Raw genomic sequence first — 15722 nt, forward strand, 5'->3', positions numbered from 1 at the left:
TCCCCAATTTCCTCTGGTCTCTACGTGTGTCCACTCTGCCATACCTTTGGGGCCTTCCTGAAGGCGTCCAAGAATGAGCGCCTCACAACGGATTTGAACTAAGCTACGTACAGGGAATTTCGATGATGTTTATATGGTAAGAGGACGTAAGTTGGAGCACATTTAGCTTGAGCAGACCTCCATGCTCCATATAAAGGCCTTCGATAGAAGCTTATCAGTATCTAGTCTCCATTCTCTCTTCATGGAAAACTGGAAGTTGATGATAATCTCTAAACGTGGGTGAACCTCAACCTTCCTCAAGGAAAAGGCCTGAGATAGGGAGTGGAGAAGATGGTTACGAAACTGCATCGAAAGTCCAGACTCCCCTTCCGACCAACGCATATATCCAACCGTACACAATGTCTTTGAGCTCTGTAGACCCGAGACGCGATAAAAGTCTTCCACAAGGGGGAGGGATCTTGCGGAGCTGGATGTTGTTGATCAAGAATCTTCGTAGACTCCGCGTCACCCAATTTATCTACCCATACTACGCGAGGCATACCCGCACTTCCCCACGCGCATTCCGGAGAAATCGAGAAGAGAATGATGGTTTCGTGCTACGTGATAGGCAAGTTCAGCGTAGCGATGGCTTCATCGACAAAAGGTTTAGCTTCCTGTTGGTGATATGTGTCCAACGCCAAAGCCCCCTGAGGCATCTTCAAAACGCCAACTGCTGTAGACCCAGCAAACGAAACTGAAGAAACGATAGCTGGAAGACAAATCATATGCTCTGAAGGTGAGAACCTAGCATCAACATTCGCCTTAGAAATTCATTGCTCTCGAAGAAATGTCAATTTCATACGTTGATACGACCCAGGAAAGTTGGAAACCCCACGGTAGTAAGGAATAGGCAAGTGGTTGCAGGAGTGGGCGCTTCAGTATCCTTTCGTTCGTCATCTTAAGCGGTGTTGGCAAAGGAGCAAGTCACCGTACCCAATTAGCAAAAAGACTATAGCAAAAAACTTCTTGAATTGCAACGAGTCTCGAGGAAACAAGTCCTATTCCCTGGACATTCCCAAACGCCGGCGCTGAATATGCTTTAATCGTCCTCCCCAACTAATCCTTGCAACACCCATCTGACACACCATCTCCAACAGCTACTTCTTTTTATCCGTATTCATACAAACGCTTCAATGTCCAATACCGCCAGCGACCCAGTTGTTCCATTCCGGGTTGCCAGGTGGAGGGAAAAGGCCCTGATCTTGCTGTTGCGCTGCGGCAGGTTGACCCTGCTGCCCCTGCTGTTGAAGTCTCTGCGCCTCCTCCTCCCTTCGATGCTGCTGCTGCCTCTGCTGCCTGTAGTAGAGAAGAAGCACCAGGGACAGGGCGAGGAAGACGATGATGAGGCTCTCGGCGATGCCGTCGTCCTCCAGCGGCACGCCGTCTGGGCCCGTACCGCCGATAGTATCATCAAAGATGTCTTCATAGTACGGGTCGTCATAGAACAGTTGGTCGTCTTGAAGGAAGTTGGCGATCCACTCGCTGAGTGACCAGTCCTTCTTTGGTTCTAATGTGTGTGGTTAGCCGATGTGTATCTCGGTGAATGCGCCGTGTTGACTTACTAGGATCGTCTTGGATTGAGTGAATCGGGCCGTGAGTGAACGTGTTCCATGCGCTTCGGAGGCGGAGCTTCAGTAGACTCAAGGTGACAGGAAGATAAGCCTCCTCATTGACCTCGAGCGCTTGGTCGTAGTATCTCTTGGCCAAGTGGAAGTCTTGGGTCAGGCCAATGCCATTTTCGTGCATCCAACCAAGGTTCCAAAGGGCCTGGGCACTCTGCGAGTAGTCCGAGGCGCCCGTGTAACACTGAACGGCCTTGTTGACGTCCGGCTCGGAACCAATTCCGTGGAAGTAGTAGTCGCCCATCTTGACCTGAGAGTCCACGTTCGACTGCCTGGATGACCTCGTCCAGTACATGAGGGCGAGTCTAGGGTTGTTGAGTAGGTTGGGGCGGGTATGCTGCTGAAGACCGAACCACTCGGGAAGCGGCAGCCAGTCGGGTATTTGGAGTCGTGACTGGACAGGATCAAGAATGAAAGCGACGTTGTTCTGCGCGCGCTCATATCCTTGCTCTGCTGCCATGACGTATTCCAAGAAAGCGAGCTCCTCGTCACCGTAGTAGTAGGCTTGGTTCGCCTCGGCCCACGAGGAAACAAGCGGCTCGGCCTTTTCGGCAACGTTTTTGTAGTAGCCCAAAGCCATCGCGCACGTCTTGTCGCGGCCCACGCCGTTGTATACCATCTCAGCAAGGTAGTAGTGAGCCTCGATCTGGCCGTATCTGGCGGCAAGCTCGAAGTAGTTATTTGCAATGCGGACGTCCTCTGCGCCGCCCTGGTCCAGGTAGAGCACGCCCAATTCGATCTGGGATGGCGCGTAGTCCTGTTCCGCTGCCGCCTTAAAGAGGTCGGTGGCCATGGCAACATTCTTTGGCGTCCCGTACCCGTAAAGCATCATGAGACCGAGTCCATGCTGGGATTGGGCATCTCCGTGAGAGATGCCTCGCTCAAACCATCTCTTTGCTTGATCAAAGCTCTGGTCGACACCATCACCACGCAAGTACATGCGGCCAATGAAGCCAGCCGCCTTACTCGCCGTCTTCTCGATACCCTGCTTATGGTTTTCGATGATACGGCCGTCCTTACGCCAGTACCGTTTCGCTACAGTGAAGAAGTACTTGCGAGCAAGGTCCAGATCCCGGTCGAGACCCCTCTGCCCCTCGTAGTAGATCCGTCCAAGGTTGTAAGATGCCTTGGCGTCGCCCTTTTGCGACATGAGATCGAGGTACTCAATCACATCATCAATGGCGGCATTGGCGTCGGAGTTGGGGCTCACTTTGATGGCGTTCATACCGGCACTCGAAGCGCTAGCACCCTCGCCGTAGACACCGCCAAGCTCATCAGCGATACGATACGACTCAACCACCCAAGCCATGCCGCCGGGTGGGCCCGAACGGTACCAGTCCATTGCCTTGTCCGCAACTCTCTTGTAGTACTTGCTTGCAGCCTCGCAATTCTTCGGCGTCGCAATGCCGCTGTGATGGCGGTAGCCAATGGCCATTTCCGCGCGTGTGTCGCCCTGCATCGCTGCAAAAGTGTAGTAGAGGAGCGCCTTTGCCTGATCGGGAGCAACAACATGGCCAATGCCAGTTGCATAGTAAAGACCAATCATGTACTGTGCCGTGCGATTTCCGTGGACCGTCGCGAGGGTGTGGTAATGATCGAAAGCAACCTTGAGGTCTCTCGGGTAGGTGTAGTTGCCATAGAAGTTCATCTCCGCGAGAAGGTACAGCGCGTCCGTGTTGTTTTTCAAAGCAGACTGTTCCAACAGCTTCACAGCCTCCAACAACGGACCTGTGACCTTGGTCTCCTGTGTTTGGTGGCTACCAGGAACAGGTGCAGCCTTCAGGCTGGGCACGACTTTGAGGGCATATCGGAGCACGGTATAGACGACAGTATAGCGGCGTTCACGTCTGGGATAGGTTCGGGGTGGTAGCTTGATCAGTTGTTCGATTGCGAGTTCGACTAAGTCCGCTCCTATGGGAAATCAGCTCTGTTAACCGACATTCCCCCCACCATCGCGAATAGTGTACATACCGGGCTGCCTCGGAGGTGGGGTGTGGTGTTCCGGGATAACATCCGTTTGTACTTTCGCATGCTTTCCTTCGCTGCTGTCGTGATTCTTTTCGTAGTCGTTCAAGACCTTTTGCTCGTCGACACAGAATACAGTTGCTGCCTGCAACAGCACTTGATGATATGTCAGCTTACGTTCAGCCGTTTGGATTCAGTGACTTTTAACTTACGGCCTAGCCAGAGCAAAGAACGCCTCATCTCGAACGGTAATTATGTGCCAAATTCGAGCGCAAAGTTCCGCGACATGTTATATCTCACAGATATGCGGTGTCGGGAGAGGGTTTGTTGGTATTCCTAGCAATTACGCAGCTCGATGCTTTCAGAACAGCTGTCCTGGCTTTAGGTCCACGTAGATGGAATTGGGAGCTCCAAATGAACAGGGATAGTCCACTAAACGAGACTTGATTGGTCGCTAACTCAGCCGGACGCCAGGTACGCAATACCGCTGTAAGCGGGCACTAGTTCGGAATGCTGCGTACTTGTATAACGCGGGGGTTTGCATAAAAACGCTTCTTCATTGACCAGTCCTCCAATGCGCTCACTGGTGATTCTTGCTCAAGTTTCTACGAATTTCATAGTCTGCAAAATTTCGATCTCAGCCGGGTGAAAGTGATAAGGCGGGCGGAAATCTTCAAACTTGTCAAGACCATAGAGGAGAGGTCAAATTTTGAGCTGTCTAAGCTGTGTACCATCGACGCTCAGTAAGTAGTTGCAAATCTCAGTTTTTGGTCAAGGGTCCATGCTCATAAAAGCCATGCACCAAAGGTCAAGGTGCCGTGAAAATGTACAACCTGTCTTGCGTTGACGGCCATAGATTTGGCGATGTCTATGTTCTCGACATTCAGCGCCTCAACGCTGGTCTGTCCGCCATCTCATCAGATCAGAAACTCAGTCTCTTCGATCCTGCACGAGTGGGACAGGGTCCGATCAAGTCATACCAGACCAACCATGGCAACTTGACATGCCTTAGGACTTTTGACTGGCAAAACTCTATCGTTTGCACGGCGGGAGAAAATGGGGAAGTCTCAGTCTGGGATATGAGGGAAGCGTCAAAGCCGCAGGTCGCTCATTTTGCGGGCATGTTTTCTCGCTCTGAAATATCTAACGAATCTCACTAACACAACGTGCAGCTACTCAGTCGCCTATCTTGTCTATGGCTTGCGACCCTAGGAGCAACACAATAGCACTAGGCACAGAGTTCCAGAACCACACCGCATCCGTGCTACTCTGGTAAGCCTTCCTTCGATCACGACTACCCACCCCCGCCCGATTACACAGAACTCCTGACACATCCATAGGGATATCAGAGCCGGCCCGAAGCAGAGGCTCCAGTACGACGAAGTCCACAGTGACGACGTCACAGAACTCCGCTTCCACCCTTCAGAATCTCATATCCTCCTCTCGGGATCGACCGATGGCCTCGTCAACGTCTATGACACACGAATTTCGGACGAAGATGAGGTCGTTGTCCAGACGTTGAACCAGGGCTCTGTCCACCACGCCTCCTTCCTCAGCAATACCGAGGTCTATGTGCTGACTCACGACGAGAAGCTGGCCGTGTACAGCGTCGCGGAGGATTGCGGCTCTGGCGCGGCTCTGGTAGACTTTGGCGACGCAAGAGAGACACTGGGCTGCCAGTACATTGCCAACATGACGACAAAGGTTGACGGAAGCGGTGCTATCGTCGGTGCGGGCTCACAAGAGTAAGTCTTGTTGACGAATTGTTCCCAATGTTTGGCAGCGTAACTAATAAGTGAACCAGCCGCCAAGTCTTTGAGTTGGTACACCTGTCCCGTACCGCCGAAGGCAGCTGGGGCTTCGACAGGGCGAACAGCGTCGGTCTGCCGGGGGGCCACGGCGAGGAGATTGTTCGCTCGTTCTGCTTCTACGATGACGAACAGGTTGTCTTCACTGCTGGAGAAGACGGTAACATCAAGGCTTGGAGGCCCACGTAGGTCAGAGAATCGAAGAAAGCAAAAGTAAAAAAAAATAGAACTTGAGAACGAAAGTGAAATGTTTTACGGCTATGCTGCTCATTGCGTGTGGGTATCATGTTTTCCCCCCTTTTCGTGTTGCCAAAGAACTTCATCCCCCGAGTTAGCCATACTTGTCGTGCTTTCCCTTGACCTTCAACATTAATAACTGCTCGTGGTAATCGCCCTCCCTTCTCGCCCTCTTCAACTTCCTGACTTCGTCGTCCTCGAGTCTGCGCCCAACCGCTTGTTCAAGCTCCTTGCGACTAATCTTTTCCTTTGCCTTTTCTTCCTTGTTCGCTTTGAGCCGCGGCTTGAATCTCGCTTGCATCCTGATACGCCATGTGGTGTTGAATGTGATGGACTCTTCGTCGCCTCTGACATCCGAGGTGGTAACATTGGGTTTCGGCGGCTTGACGGAGAGGAAGGTATCGCGTAATGTCTGGACTTGGAATGTGCCAGGGGTATCCGCCGTTGCAATGATGTTGAAAGACTCTAATGGTGAGACGGCCGCCGATGTCGCTGACAGCACGCCGTTCTTGTCGCATCCCAGATATCTGTGGCTCGTTAATACATGGCTCCCGTCGACAACCTTCTGCAAATTATTCTTACTGTCCGTGATGGCCCTTGAACCTGAACTGCTCCGTCCCTGTGATCCTGTTCGCAACCCACACCTGCCGCACGTCGTGCGGCTCAGCCGTAGACGGGTTGCCATCGACGATATTCTCGATCCCAAGCGTAAATATCTTGCCTACGGCATCGCACGCCAAAGCAGTAGGGGGCTCCGTCGGCAAGACGAACATGACGGGTCCGACAACATCCGTCACGGCATCGGCAGACACCCAGCTATCGTCGTCATCGTCCGCGTTCGCCGTCGATGCGGAAGCTCCGCCGGTGCGGGCAACCTCCCCGCCCTGCGCGTCGCGGTCCTGGGCCTCGGTTTCCGCGCGCTTTCTCTTCTTGGGCTTCTTGTCGCCCTTGAAAGACAGGGGCTTGACCATCGCGTTGTATCGCTCGTGTTTCGTGTCCCCCCCTCCGCTCGCAGGACTCGATGAGGAAGGTGAAAGTTGCTTTATCTTGATGCGGTTTTCGGCGATGACCGGTAGGCTTTCTTTTTGGCCAATCTTGGGTGCGTGCTTGACCTTTCGAAGTCTGGGAATGGTGATGAGTAGAGTTCGAGGGACGTTTGAACGTTGTGATTACATAAGGGGCTATCTGTGCCCCTCCCCCACCTTTTAGGTACCGACCCGGCAGGTGGTATCGCGGAAGCTTGTCGATGAGCCTACGATCTGGCTGGATTCCTTCTTGTTTCATTCGTTGCTACCTTTTTAAACTTCTACAACTCAGATAAACACCATGGTTCAGATCGCACAACCGGTGGTTGTATCTCTCAACGACCTTAAGGAGGGTGAGTACCGTCGAGCAGGATCGTAGGATGGAACGGATAACAGCTTACATGTGAAATTCACATCATAGGCAACATCCCCTTCGAGACTCTGAAAGAGGCCTTTGGGCCCGAATCTCTAGGTATTCTGGTGGTCAAGGATGTGCCGCCAGAGTTCACTCATTTGAGGCACCAGACCTTATCTTACGCATCTTACTTGGGCAATCTCCCTGAGGAAGAGCTGGGTACGATGCAAATTGCTACTCGTCTGCCCACCACTGCTTACACATGAGCAGTCAAGCTTGAGAATGAAAAGGCCAAATACCTGACGGGCTGGTCCCTGGGTAAAGAAACACTCAAGAATGGCCAAGTTGACACATTCAAGGGTTCATACTATGCCAACTGCGCATTCTACGTTGATGCAACTCTCGACTGTGCTAAGCCGACGGCCGAGTTTAACCAGAATAACTTTCCCGAGTACCTCTCGCCCAATATCTGGCCTTCACAAGACGTCCTTCCGGGGTTCAAGCCGAGTGTGGAGAGTCTTTGCCGAGTCATCATTGATGCGGCCGTTTTGGTAGCCCGAGCATGCGACAGATTTGCCGAGTCTGAGATCCCAGGATATACCAAAGGGTACCTTGAACACGTTGTCAGTACATCGAACACGACCAAAGCGCGCCTTCTACACTACTATCCGCAGACGAAAGAGGCCCTTTCCAAGATTGGTGCAGCCGACGATGACTGGTGAGCCACTGGATTGTGACCGCCTTCAGAAATCCACTAATAGATACAAGGTGCTCGAGACATAAAGATCATGGGTTAGTCGGCCCCTTCTAGCAACGATGCTGCTGGTACTAACACACTCGGTAGATGTCTGACTGGTCTGACATCTGCCATGTTCATCGACGAGAAGGAGACTTCTACCGTGGTACCTGAAGCCACGAACAATACGATAGCAAGCCTACCACCTTTGTCGGAGCTGGCCGCGTCTCCCGATCCGTCAGCAGGGCTGTATATCGAATCGCGGGGCGGAGAGACGGTACAGGTCAAGATACCGCGGGACTGCATCGCTTTTCAGACCGGCGAAGCTCTAGAGCGCATCACGGGCGGCAAGTTCAAGGCAGTACCGCACTTCGTAAGGGGAGTCAGGGCAGCTGTGAGCGACGGACGCGTCGCGCGTAACACGTTGGCCGTCTTCACTCAGCCAAACCTTGGCGAGGAGGTGGACAATGAGCAACACATAACGTTTGGCGAGTTTGCGCGGGGCATCGTGGCCAAGAACACTGTAACATAAGATTGTCATCGTTCCGCTGATGAGAGTGTAAACGAAGCATGTCAAAGGTCACAGTCGGCTTGTTGATTGCTCCGGTGTATGTGACTAGTAGTCGAGTGTAGCCGACCCCGATGTTGGATTTGTCAAGATTGTTCGGGGCCACACGGTGGGGCACCCGACAGCAGGGGCCCGGCCGGTAGTCCCGGAGCTCGGTACTTGGTGTTAAAGGGGCCAGTCTATACTCCGAAAGGCAGCTCGGAGCCGTAGCTGTATATTCCAAATTATAGACTTAGAGGACTAGCCAAGCCGAGGCCCAAGAGGCGCAGAACGATAGCGCATGAATTCTCTAGAATTGCGTGATGCTAATGGTGAGTTTCGAAGTTGCTCAGTCAGCAAAGCTTTCGTGCGCTTGCATCATGATTGCAAAACCTCACCTATTGGCAGCTACTCTGTGGACAAGGAGCTCTATCAACACCCGGAAGCTACCCCGCCCCCGCCGCCTGCTCCAATGGGGGCCTTTCGTCACCACTTCTGTCAGGTAAGGTATCCGTATTGCTGCTGCTGGGCCACCTGTAGGTATCTCATATCCCCCAGACAAAGCTCCATGAAGCTCCCCTCGAACGTGTTATTAAACCTGACTCGACGCCCAAACTTTGCGTCGTCTCTATTCCCACTCATCCCATCCTCAAGTTCGACGATACCACTCACCAGTAGAAACACTGCCCGCCTCCAACGCAACATAAGCACCACCGCCACATCCCGTTTCCGCTACACATCACCAGCGATGGCCGTACCGCCCAAATTCGCAGCTCACAAGCTGACCTTCGGAGCGGAACCCAAGCCCTCGGCCGACGGCGTCCCCGCGCAGCCGCACACCATCGAGCTCTACCTCGACTACGTCTGCCCCTACTCCGCTAAGCAATTCAACACATTTTACAACGCCGTCGTGCCCGCCATCCGCGCGAACCCGGCCTGGGCCGCCAACCTCGAGGTCATCTTCCGTCAGCAGGTCCAGCCCTGGCACCCCTCGAGCACCTTGGTTCACGAGTCCGCCGTGGCCGTCGTCAAGACCGCGCCCGCCAAGTTCTGGGCGTACAGCGACGCCCTCTTCAAGGCGCAAAAGGACTACTTTGACGCCAACGTCGTCAACGAGCCGCGCAACGAGACGTACAAGCGCCTCGCCAAGCTCGCGGGCTCCGTGGGCGTCGACGAGAAGGCGGTGCTGGACCTGCTCGTCGTCTCGGACAAGCCCGACGCCGAGGGCGCGCTCAACGTCGGCAACGGCGTGACCAACGACTTCAAGGTGCTCATCAAGCTCGCGCGGTTGACGGGCGTGCACGTCAGCCCCACGGTGCTGTTTGACGGGTACCCGAACAACGAGATCAGCTCCGGCTGGACGCTTGACCAGTGGAAGGAGTGGCTTCAGAAGAACATTGTCTGACTTGAAGGGCGGCGGGGTTCGGCGCGGGATCACCGGCTTTGAGACCATGAGGTGCTCTTTGGTGCTCTATTAGCTAGTAGGGAATCTGGCAGGGTTTCCAGGTTGGATTCTCATAGTAGCGGTCTTCAGTCACGTCAATCATTTAACCTAGCATAGCCAACTTGTGTCCGGGGGTCAATCAAATAAGAAGAAACAATAATTCATGCCAGTTGCAGCTCGTGACGATTAATTGTTATCCTCATGAATTTCGGCGATGTTGAAATGTCGTACACCATCCGGGCGCTGGATACCGATTAAGTCAAGTCGCGTCGCGTGGGGAAAAATTAATTAGTACCAGGGAAGGTAGATGCGTGCAGTGACCTCATCCGACCTCAGCATTCTCATCTCACCATCAACCTCTCACTCTCCCTAATCCACCCATTTCACTCACTCACTCACTCTTCCCCTTTTCCCTTTGGACAACCTCACAATGTCCCTACTGCGGCTCGCCTTCATACGGCAACCCCCACAAACGATACGAATCCTCCCCACGATACGCCAATGCGCTCTCCGTCCTACCCTCCGGAAATCTCTTCTTCAGAACCAGCAATGTAGCCTGAGACGGCCCTTTGCCTCCGCACCACCGCCGCCGACCACGGCCCCCCGGGCCGTCACCACACCACCGAAGCCGAACTCAGCCGGCGCCGGAGGCTCTGCCGGTCCCCGAGCCGGGAACCCACGTGAGTAGTAGACCCATCCATACTTCATCTCACTGTCTCTGCACACAAAGCTAACGGTGACCTACTAGAACTGCCTGAGCGACTACTCATCTACCACGCCGGCACCGGTCGGACGGCCTTTCTGGCCTTTTGGAAAATCACCACCGTCTTCTCATGCGTCTTCTTCTGCTTCGTAGCCGCTCCCAGCTACGTCCGCGCCGAAGATAAGACGCTCACTGAGGCAGCGGGATGTAAGCTTCTCACCCCATATCTCACTCACACGTTGACTGCATTCCCATCCCATCATTCCCTATTCTCCTCCTCATAACCTCCCCCTTTGCTACACAAACCTCACAGCATCTGATATTTCCAAACCATTCTCACATCCCATAAACCATCGCACATATACTAACACCCGATCCAGTGGCCGCCTGCGGCATCATCCCCTTCCTCTTCGTAGCCTACACCTCGGCCCCCTTCGTAACCTACATCTACCTCCGCCTACCCCCCTACGCGCGCCAATCCCGCGCCCTCCTAGAACGCTACGTCCGCACCCTCCCGCCCACAGCTCAACTCGAGATCGGCACAATGGGCCTCGCCACCCGTCCCCGTCTCACGGCCGTCACGGCCGCCGAGCTCCGCCCCGTGGCCGCGGACAGCGGGCCCTTGGCCACGCGCCTCGGCATCGTCACGCACACCAAGGACGTCTCGGCGCTGATGGCGAAGCGGAGGTGGTATCACTACCGCCCCGTCGGCCAGTTTGGTATCAACAGCGTTGAGGCGGGCGGGAAGGCGAGCAGCAGTGGTAGCAGTGGCGGCGGCAAGGGCGCTAGTCATGGCGTTAATGATGGGTGGGTGTGGAATATTGTGCGCGAGTCGCTGGGTAAGCGCAAGTGAGTAGGGCGAAAGGGTTGGCCAGTTTGCCAAGCGCGTCCCACCATGTATTCGAGACTCTCGAGTCAAGGAGAGAGAAGTGCCGGTCAGGGTGACGGTAGCATTGTACGACTCAAGCAAGACCAAGAGAGGGCGAAAGTGTACATACGCACGTTCTGCTAGTCGTGTACGGCGCTCTCTGCGTTGTCAGATTATCTATCTAGAAGAGGGTGTGCCCCTGAGGGTGAGGGCGTGGATGATCGGAAGCCCACGCGGGGATTCCGGTATTCATCACGAGTGGCAAAGCATCACGTTCGATATTGATGCCGAGAGACAAACGACATCGATTTGTATACTATCAAACAACAACAAAAAAGTTACAGGTGATGCCTCACCCCTTCCCTGGCGCAGATGCACTTCCACTAGTCATTCGATTTCGCCACAGCACAAAAGCTGCTGATCGAGTCAAGGACTTAAGTCGCAATAGGAGAGCTATTTTGGACCCCGTCTAACGGTAACGGTAGGATCGAATCATCGTAGCATGTTCCATAACGTGGTGGAGGGTATTCGTACTTTGCCCATATAAGAGGCGAAAAAAAGGAGAGTGCTCTGCCTAGGTTGATCCATGTTCCGGGAGGCAATCGCCATCGCACGTTTTTCGACGCTGACCACCTGGGGATGTCCAAGTTGCCTTCCTCGTCCAATACTCTTCCCACTTGCCCCTCCAACTGGGTCCCGAACCAGGGGTTTTTCTCGTGTAGAGTGTGAAAATGTTGGCTTGTTGGTTGTCAGGAAACATGAGGGGAGAGATGTAACCATAACCATGCTGTGAAAGGGTCTAGAACCAACACACTCACAAACCGAGGCTGATAACGAAAACGAGCTGACTCTGCGTCTGCCGGGGCCACAGTTCAGCCCCAAAGCCCCATTTCCAGCCGTCACCACCACCACCACTGGGAAACTCACGGCGAGGAATCCGTTGGCACACCACCATCTCTACAATACGCTGTGGCTTTGCTCCTCTCTGCCCTCCCTCTTCGGCCACCTCCGTCCGTCCGTCCGTCCGTCGCCGTCGCCGTCATCCGCCGCCGTAAGACGGCCTCCGCACCTGTTAACTCACCACACCCATTTGTATCCGGGCGCCGAGTAAAAACCCGAAATACACCTACCACTAAACTCCGAAGTCATTCCGTCGTACACAATCTCACACACCCTCCCCCTCTTCTATGTTGGTGCCAGTGGGAGAGAAGGTAGGTAGCCAGTACATACGTCCACCGCCCCCCGGGAACCAACAAGTTACCCATATCTCTGGAATTGCCGATGCCTCATTATCGCTGCCTCACCGTGTACTTCTACCTGTGAGAAAGGGCAACCTTTCCTTCACTCTTAAAACTCGGCATCCGGCAGTCGCATCTGGTACCATCCTGCAAAAATATGTTGAAATTCAAAAGGCGAATGAGGAAGAGCGCATAATGATCAACCCTATCATCCCGATGCAAGTACGTGTGCACTCGGAGACCGGGTTGTCAACGCCCGGGTAAGTCACGAATCTACCCGTAAAGCAAATCGGGACTCAATAGTAGAGATGAAATTGTGTCTTGGAACTCTACCGTACCTTCGAGTGACTTGCCATTATGCTTGTGTCATGTTTTGCAAAGCCCACGAGGGAGGGAAGGAGGGGAGGGGGAGCAACATCACTCTCAATGTCTAAAGTCCGAAACAACAAGACGCACGTCAAAGGATGCAAGTACGCATTCCAAAACGACATCACCAAGCTTGACCGTCGGCCACGCCGAGAAACCTCAATCCCAACAAGAAAGTATAAGAGTACGCAGTCAAAAAACATAAGACGGAAAAGACAAAAGCGGGGAAACCCGTGGACTATGAGAATCCTTCCCAGTCTACCTACCTTACATAAAAAAAAGATGCGATGAGAAATGGAAGCAAGATTCGAGTCTATTGGACCTGCATGTCCCAGATCACAGACGGTATGCATGTGAGATGGACATCCACACATCCTTGGAATGTCCTTCCCCCCCTCTCTTCATCCAGCCCTTTGCAGTTTGCACACCCCTCTTCTCAGAGGGATTCAAACCCCCCTCACCGCTGCACGCCACGCATATTCTTGCGTCAACTTTCCCGCGCATTTCACACCTTACATCGGCGATACAGGAACCCGGTCTGGCCGCCGTTGCGCGGCCAAAAGAAAGAGACTACCTTACGGGGTTTGGTACACTAGGTACTCGTAGGCGACCATCGTTGCAAATGTTAGAAAAAACGTGCCAATGCCAAACTCTAATAGCGACCTTATATCGAAACAACGTCACCCGTGGCCTAGGCAAAGGGGTTGCAACGATACTCGCTCCCACACTCCGTACTGCATACTTGATGTAGGTAGGTATGGCAAGGGCAAATCTCCAACAGCTCCAAACATCTCTTTGCTTCCCGCCGCTTGCTCCCATCCATCCCATCCATCACTTTGGGAGAGTTCATCGAACCCGACCCGAACGAACCCGGTCCTGGCTGCGAAACACGAGGCACAGATAACTACATGCCCCTACTCAGTACCTACCTATCCATGCAATGCCAGCGCGGTGCAGACTGCAGTGAACCCGACTCCTTGGCCGATCTGGTACACGTACCCACGCGATGTCTCTCTCCAAGGACTCTTCAAATTTTTGAACTCACCGTCCTCGTTCCCTGTCCCCCGTCATTCAAATGAGTGACGAACATGGACTGTTCTCGACCCTGCCTATCACTTTTTTTGTGTTAAATTTAACCTTTCCTCCTGCGTGTACTCCGTAAAGGAACACCCCCCCGGACCCGTCGCCAAAACCCTCCACTGCCATACCTAACCGGCAATCGCTCACTGCTACCAACGGCAAACCACAGCGGCAATTGTCGTCATTGCGAAGCGAAGCAGAAGCAGAAGGGGAAGACGACGAGAAGAAGCTAAATTATGCGGTTTTCGTCAGCGGTGATGTAAGCTTGCGACTCAACCGTCTCACCGCATTGAAGTTTCCAAGCGATGCTCTTCCTCCCTTGGGCCCTGGGTCCTGGCTCCTGGCTCAAGGGTCCCCCCATTGAATGTCACTGCTCCCCACACTTTCTCTCGCCGATCAAAAGAGGCTCGAAACTACATACCCAGAGTTTTCCGAATATATGCCCCGACATCCGACTCCCGGCTTCCGCGCCGTTGCGTCGCTCTTCTTCTTCTTCATCTCCAGGCTCCGTCTGCGGTGCGGCGTGCTCTACGGGGTACGGGGGAGGCCAACGGAATAGCCGAGGACGACATTGTAAATACTTTTTTCGTGTGGGATAAAACGGGCAGTCGTAAGTACTAGGTAGCTGTTGCTGTATAAGCGAGGTCAGACGTATCACGTAAGTAGGTATACCTACCACCCCGCTGTGTAGCCTCAAAAAAAGACAAAAGAAACGCTTTTGCCGACCGCCGAGACAATATACACTCCGTACCTTGGCTTCACCTTAAAACCTGTCGGTCAGCCCGTTTGCCCCGTCAAGGCTCAACGTTGTTTCCAGTGGAGGCTCCCTTTTTACTCGCCCTCTGATAGCCTAAGGGTGTGTGTGGTGTGTGGGTGTATGAGTGTTGCGTACCCGCGTATAGGGGAAAACGTCTTTTTTTTTTTGGGAAAGGAAGTTGAGACCATCTGCTTATGCAAAGTGTATTTGGGGGTGGGCGTCTTGCTCAACGTGCGGCTGAATGAACCCTGTGAACATGTCAACATTAGATGCCGTGGCCAATCAACTCGTTCAATCGCGAGACTTTGCGACCGCTTTGGGGACTTCCCGGTAGGAGCTCTCTCGCCTCGGGCACCTCACGTACATACACCACACCCAGATCTACCCATTGTCGACTTCCCGTCTCACCCCCCTTTCAAACGTCTTACTCCTTGCTTGCCAAGCAAACGATACAGCGAATGCCCGTTTCTGCGGGTTGCCTCTCGTTTTGACCGTGTCTTATTCACTTCACATTGCTAGATGGTTTGAATTTGTATGCGCGCGCAAGGTGGTATCATGTCCGTATTGATCGGTCCAAGTCAATGGAAGCAACGAAACTCTTCTCTCTCTCCTCTTACAGTTACTTTTTTGGGCCTTTCCATGATTGTGATAGTAAGCAAACAGGACTCCTCGTTCGCGTTGCCAGGGTGAGCGCCGTCCGTACGCCGAACCGGATTGGGCCGCGTCGTTGGCTCCATCATGAGGCAACATGCCAAATATAGTAATACAGTCCAGAAATACAGACCAGGACACCGCTTCGCCAACCTTCCCTCTCTCTCTTTCTTCGCACCGTCCCGAAAAAACAAAAGCCTCTTGGGAGCCCCATTCCCGGCTGGGGGCCATGCTTCCGAAGGGGCATGAGTGACGCCGGCGCCCGACATGGATCTTCCGTT

At 53.6% G+C, this 15722-nt stretch overlaps 7 protein-coding genes across 7 annotated transcripts; 5 read left to right on the forward strand and 2 right to left on the reverse strand.

The window, feature by feature from the left end:
* Positions 1-1169: 1169 nt before the first annotated feature.
* CPAR01_01319 (uncharacterized protein) lies at positions 1170-3866 on the reverse strand (the record flags this gene model as incomplete). The annotated part of the gene is made up of 4 exons (XM_060485608.1): positions 1170-1546; positions 1602-3572; positions 3633-3782; positions 3839-3866. The coding sequence occupies 4 exons, from the start codon at positions 3864-3866 to the stop codon at positions 1170-1172; spliced, it is 2526 nt and encodes an 841-aa protein (XP_060356465.1).
* A 584-nt stretch (positions 3867-4450) lies between these two features.
* CPAR01_01320 (WD domain-containing protein) lies at positions 4451-5623 on the forward strand (the record flags this gene model as incomplete). Its single annotated transcript, XM_060485609.1, has 4 exons — positions 4451-4589; positions 4799-4898; positions 4967-5371; positions 5431-5623. The coding sequence occupies 4 exons, from the start codon at positions 4451-4453 to the stop codon at positions 5621-5623; spliced, it is 837 nt and encodes a 278-aa protein (XP_060356466.1).
* Positions 5624-5765: 142 nt separating this feature from the next.
* On the reverse strand, positions 5766-6642 carry CPAR01_01321 (uncharacterized protein; the record flags this gene model as incomplete). The annotated part of the gene is made up of 2 exons (XM_060485610.1): positions 5766-6198; positions 6254-6642. The coding sequence occupies 2 exons, from the start codon at positions 6640-6642 to the stop codon at positions 5766-5768; spliced, it is 822 nt and encodes a 273-aa protein (XP_060356467.1).
* Positions 6643-6997: 355 nt separating this feature from the next.
* CPAR01_01322 (uncharacterized protein) lies at positions 6998-8319 on the forward strand (the record flags this gene model as incomplete). Its single annotated transcript, XM_060485611.1, has 5 exons — positions 6998-7049; positions 7118-7270; positions 7322-7769; positions 7820-7843; positions 7896-8319. The coding sequence occupies 5 exons, from the start codon at positions 6998-7000 to the stop codon at positions 8317-8319; spliced, it is 1101 nt and encodes a 366-aa protein (XP_060356468.1).
* A 763-nt stretch (positions 8320-9082) lies between these two features.
* CPAR01_01323 (uncharacterized protein) lies at positions 9083-9739 on the forward strand (the record flags this gene model as incomplete). The annotated part of the gene is made up of 1 exon (XM_060485612.1): positions 9083-9739. The coding sequence occupies one exon, from the start codon at positions 9083-9085 to the stop codon at positions 9737-9739; it is 657 nt and encodes a 218-aa protein (XP_060356469.1).
* Positions 9740-10208: 469 nt separating this feature from the next.
* CPAR01_01324 (uncharacterized protein) lies at positions 10209-11334 on the forward strand (the record flags this gene model as incomplete). Its single annotated transcript, XM_060485613.1, has 3 exons — positions 10209-10458; positions 10509-10688; positions 10862-11334. The coding sequence occupies 3 exons, from the start codon at positions 10209-10211 to the stop codon at positions 11332-11334; spliced, it is 903 nt and encodes a 300-aa protein (XP_060356470.1).
* A 1448-nt stretch (positions 11335-12782) lies between these two features.
* CPAR01_01325 (uncharacterized protein) lies at positions 12783-14036 on the forward strand (the record flags this gene model as incomplete). The annotated part of the gene is made up of 4 exons (XM_060485614.1): positions 12783-12847; positions 12969-13137; positions 13483-13555; positions 13705-14036. The coding sequence occupies 4 exons, from the start codon at positions 12783-12785 to the stop codon at positions 14034-14036; spliced, it is 639 nt and encodes a 212-aa protein (XP_060356471.1).
* Positions 14037-15722: the final 1686 nt, after the last annotated feature.

Source organism: Colletotrichum paranaense (genome assembly GCF_030867605.1).
Source record: "Colletotrichum paranaense strain IMI 384185 chromosome Unknown Scaffold_1.1, whole genome shotgun sequence".
In the NCBI taxonomy this organism is placed as follows: Eukaryota; Fungi; Ascomycota; class Sordariomycetes; order Glomerellales; family Glomerellaceae; genus Colletotrichum; species Colletotrichum paranaense.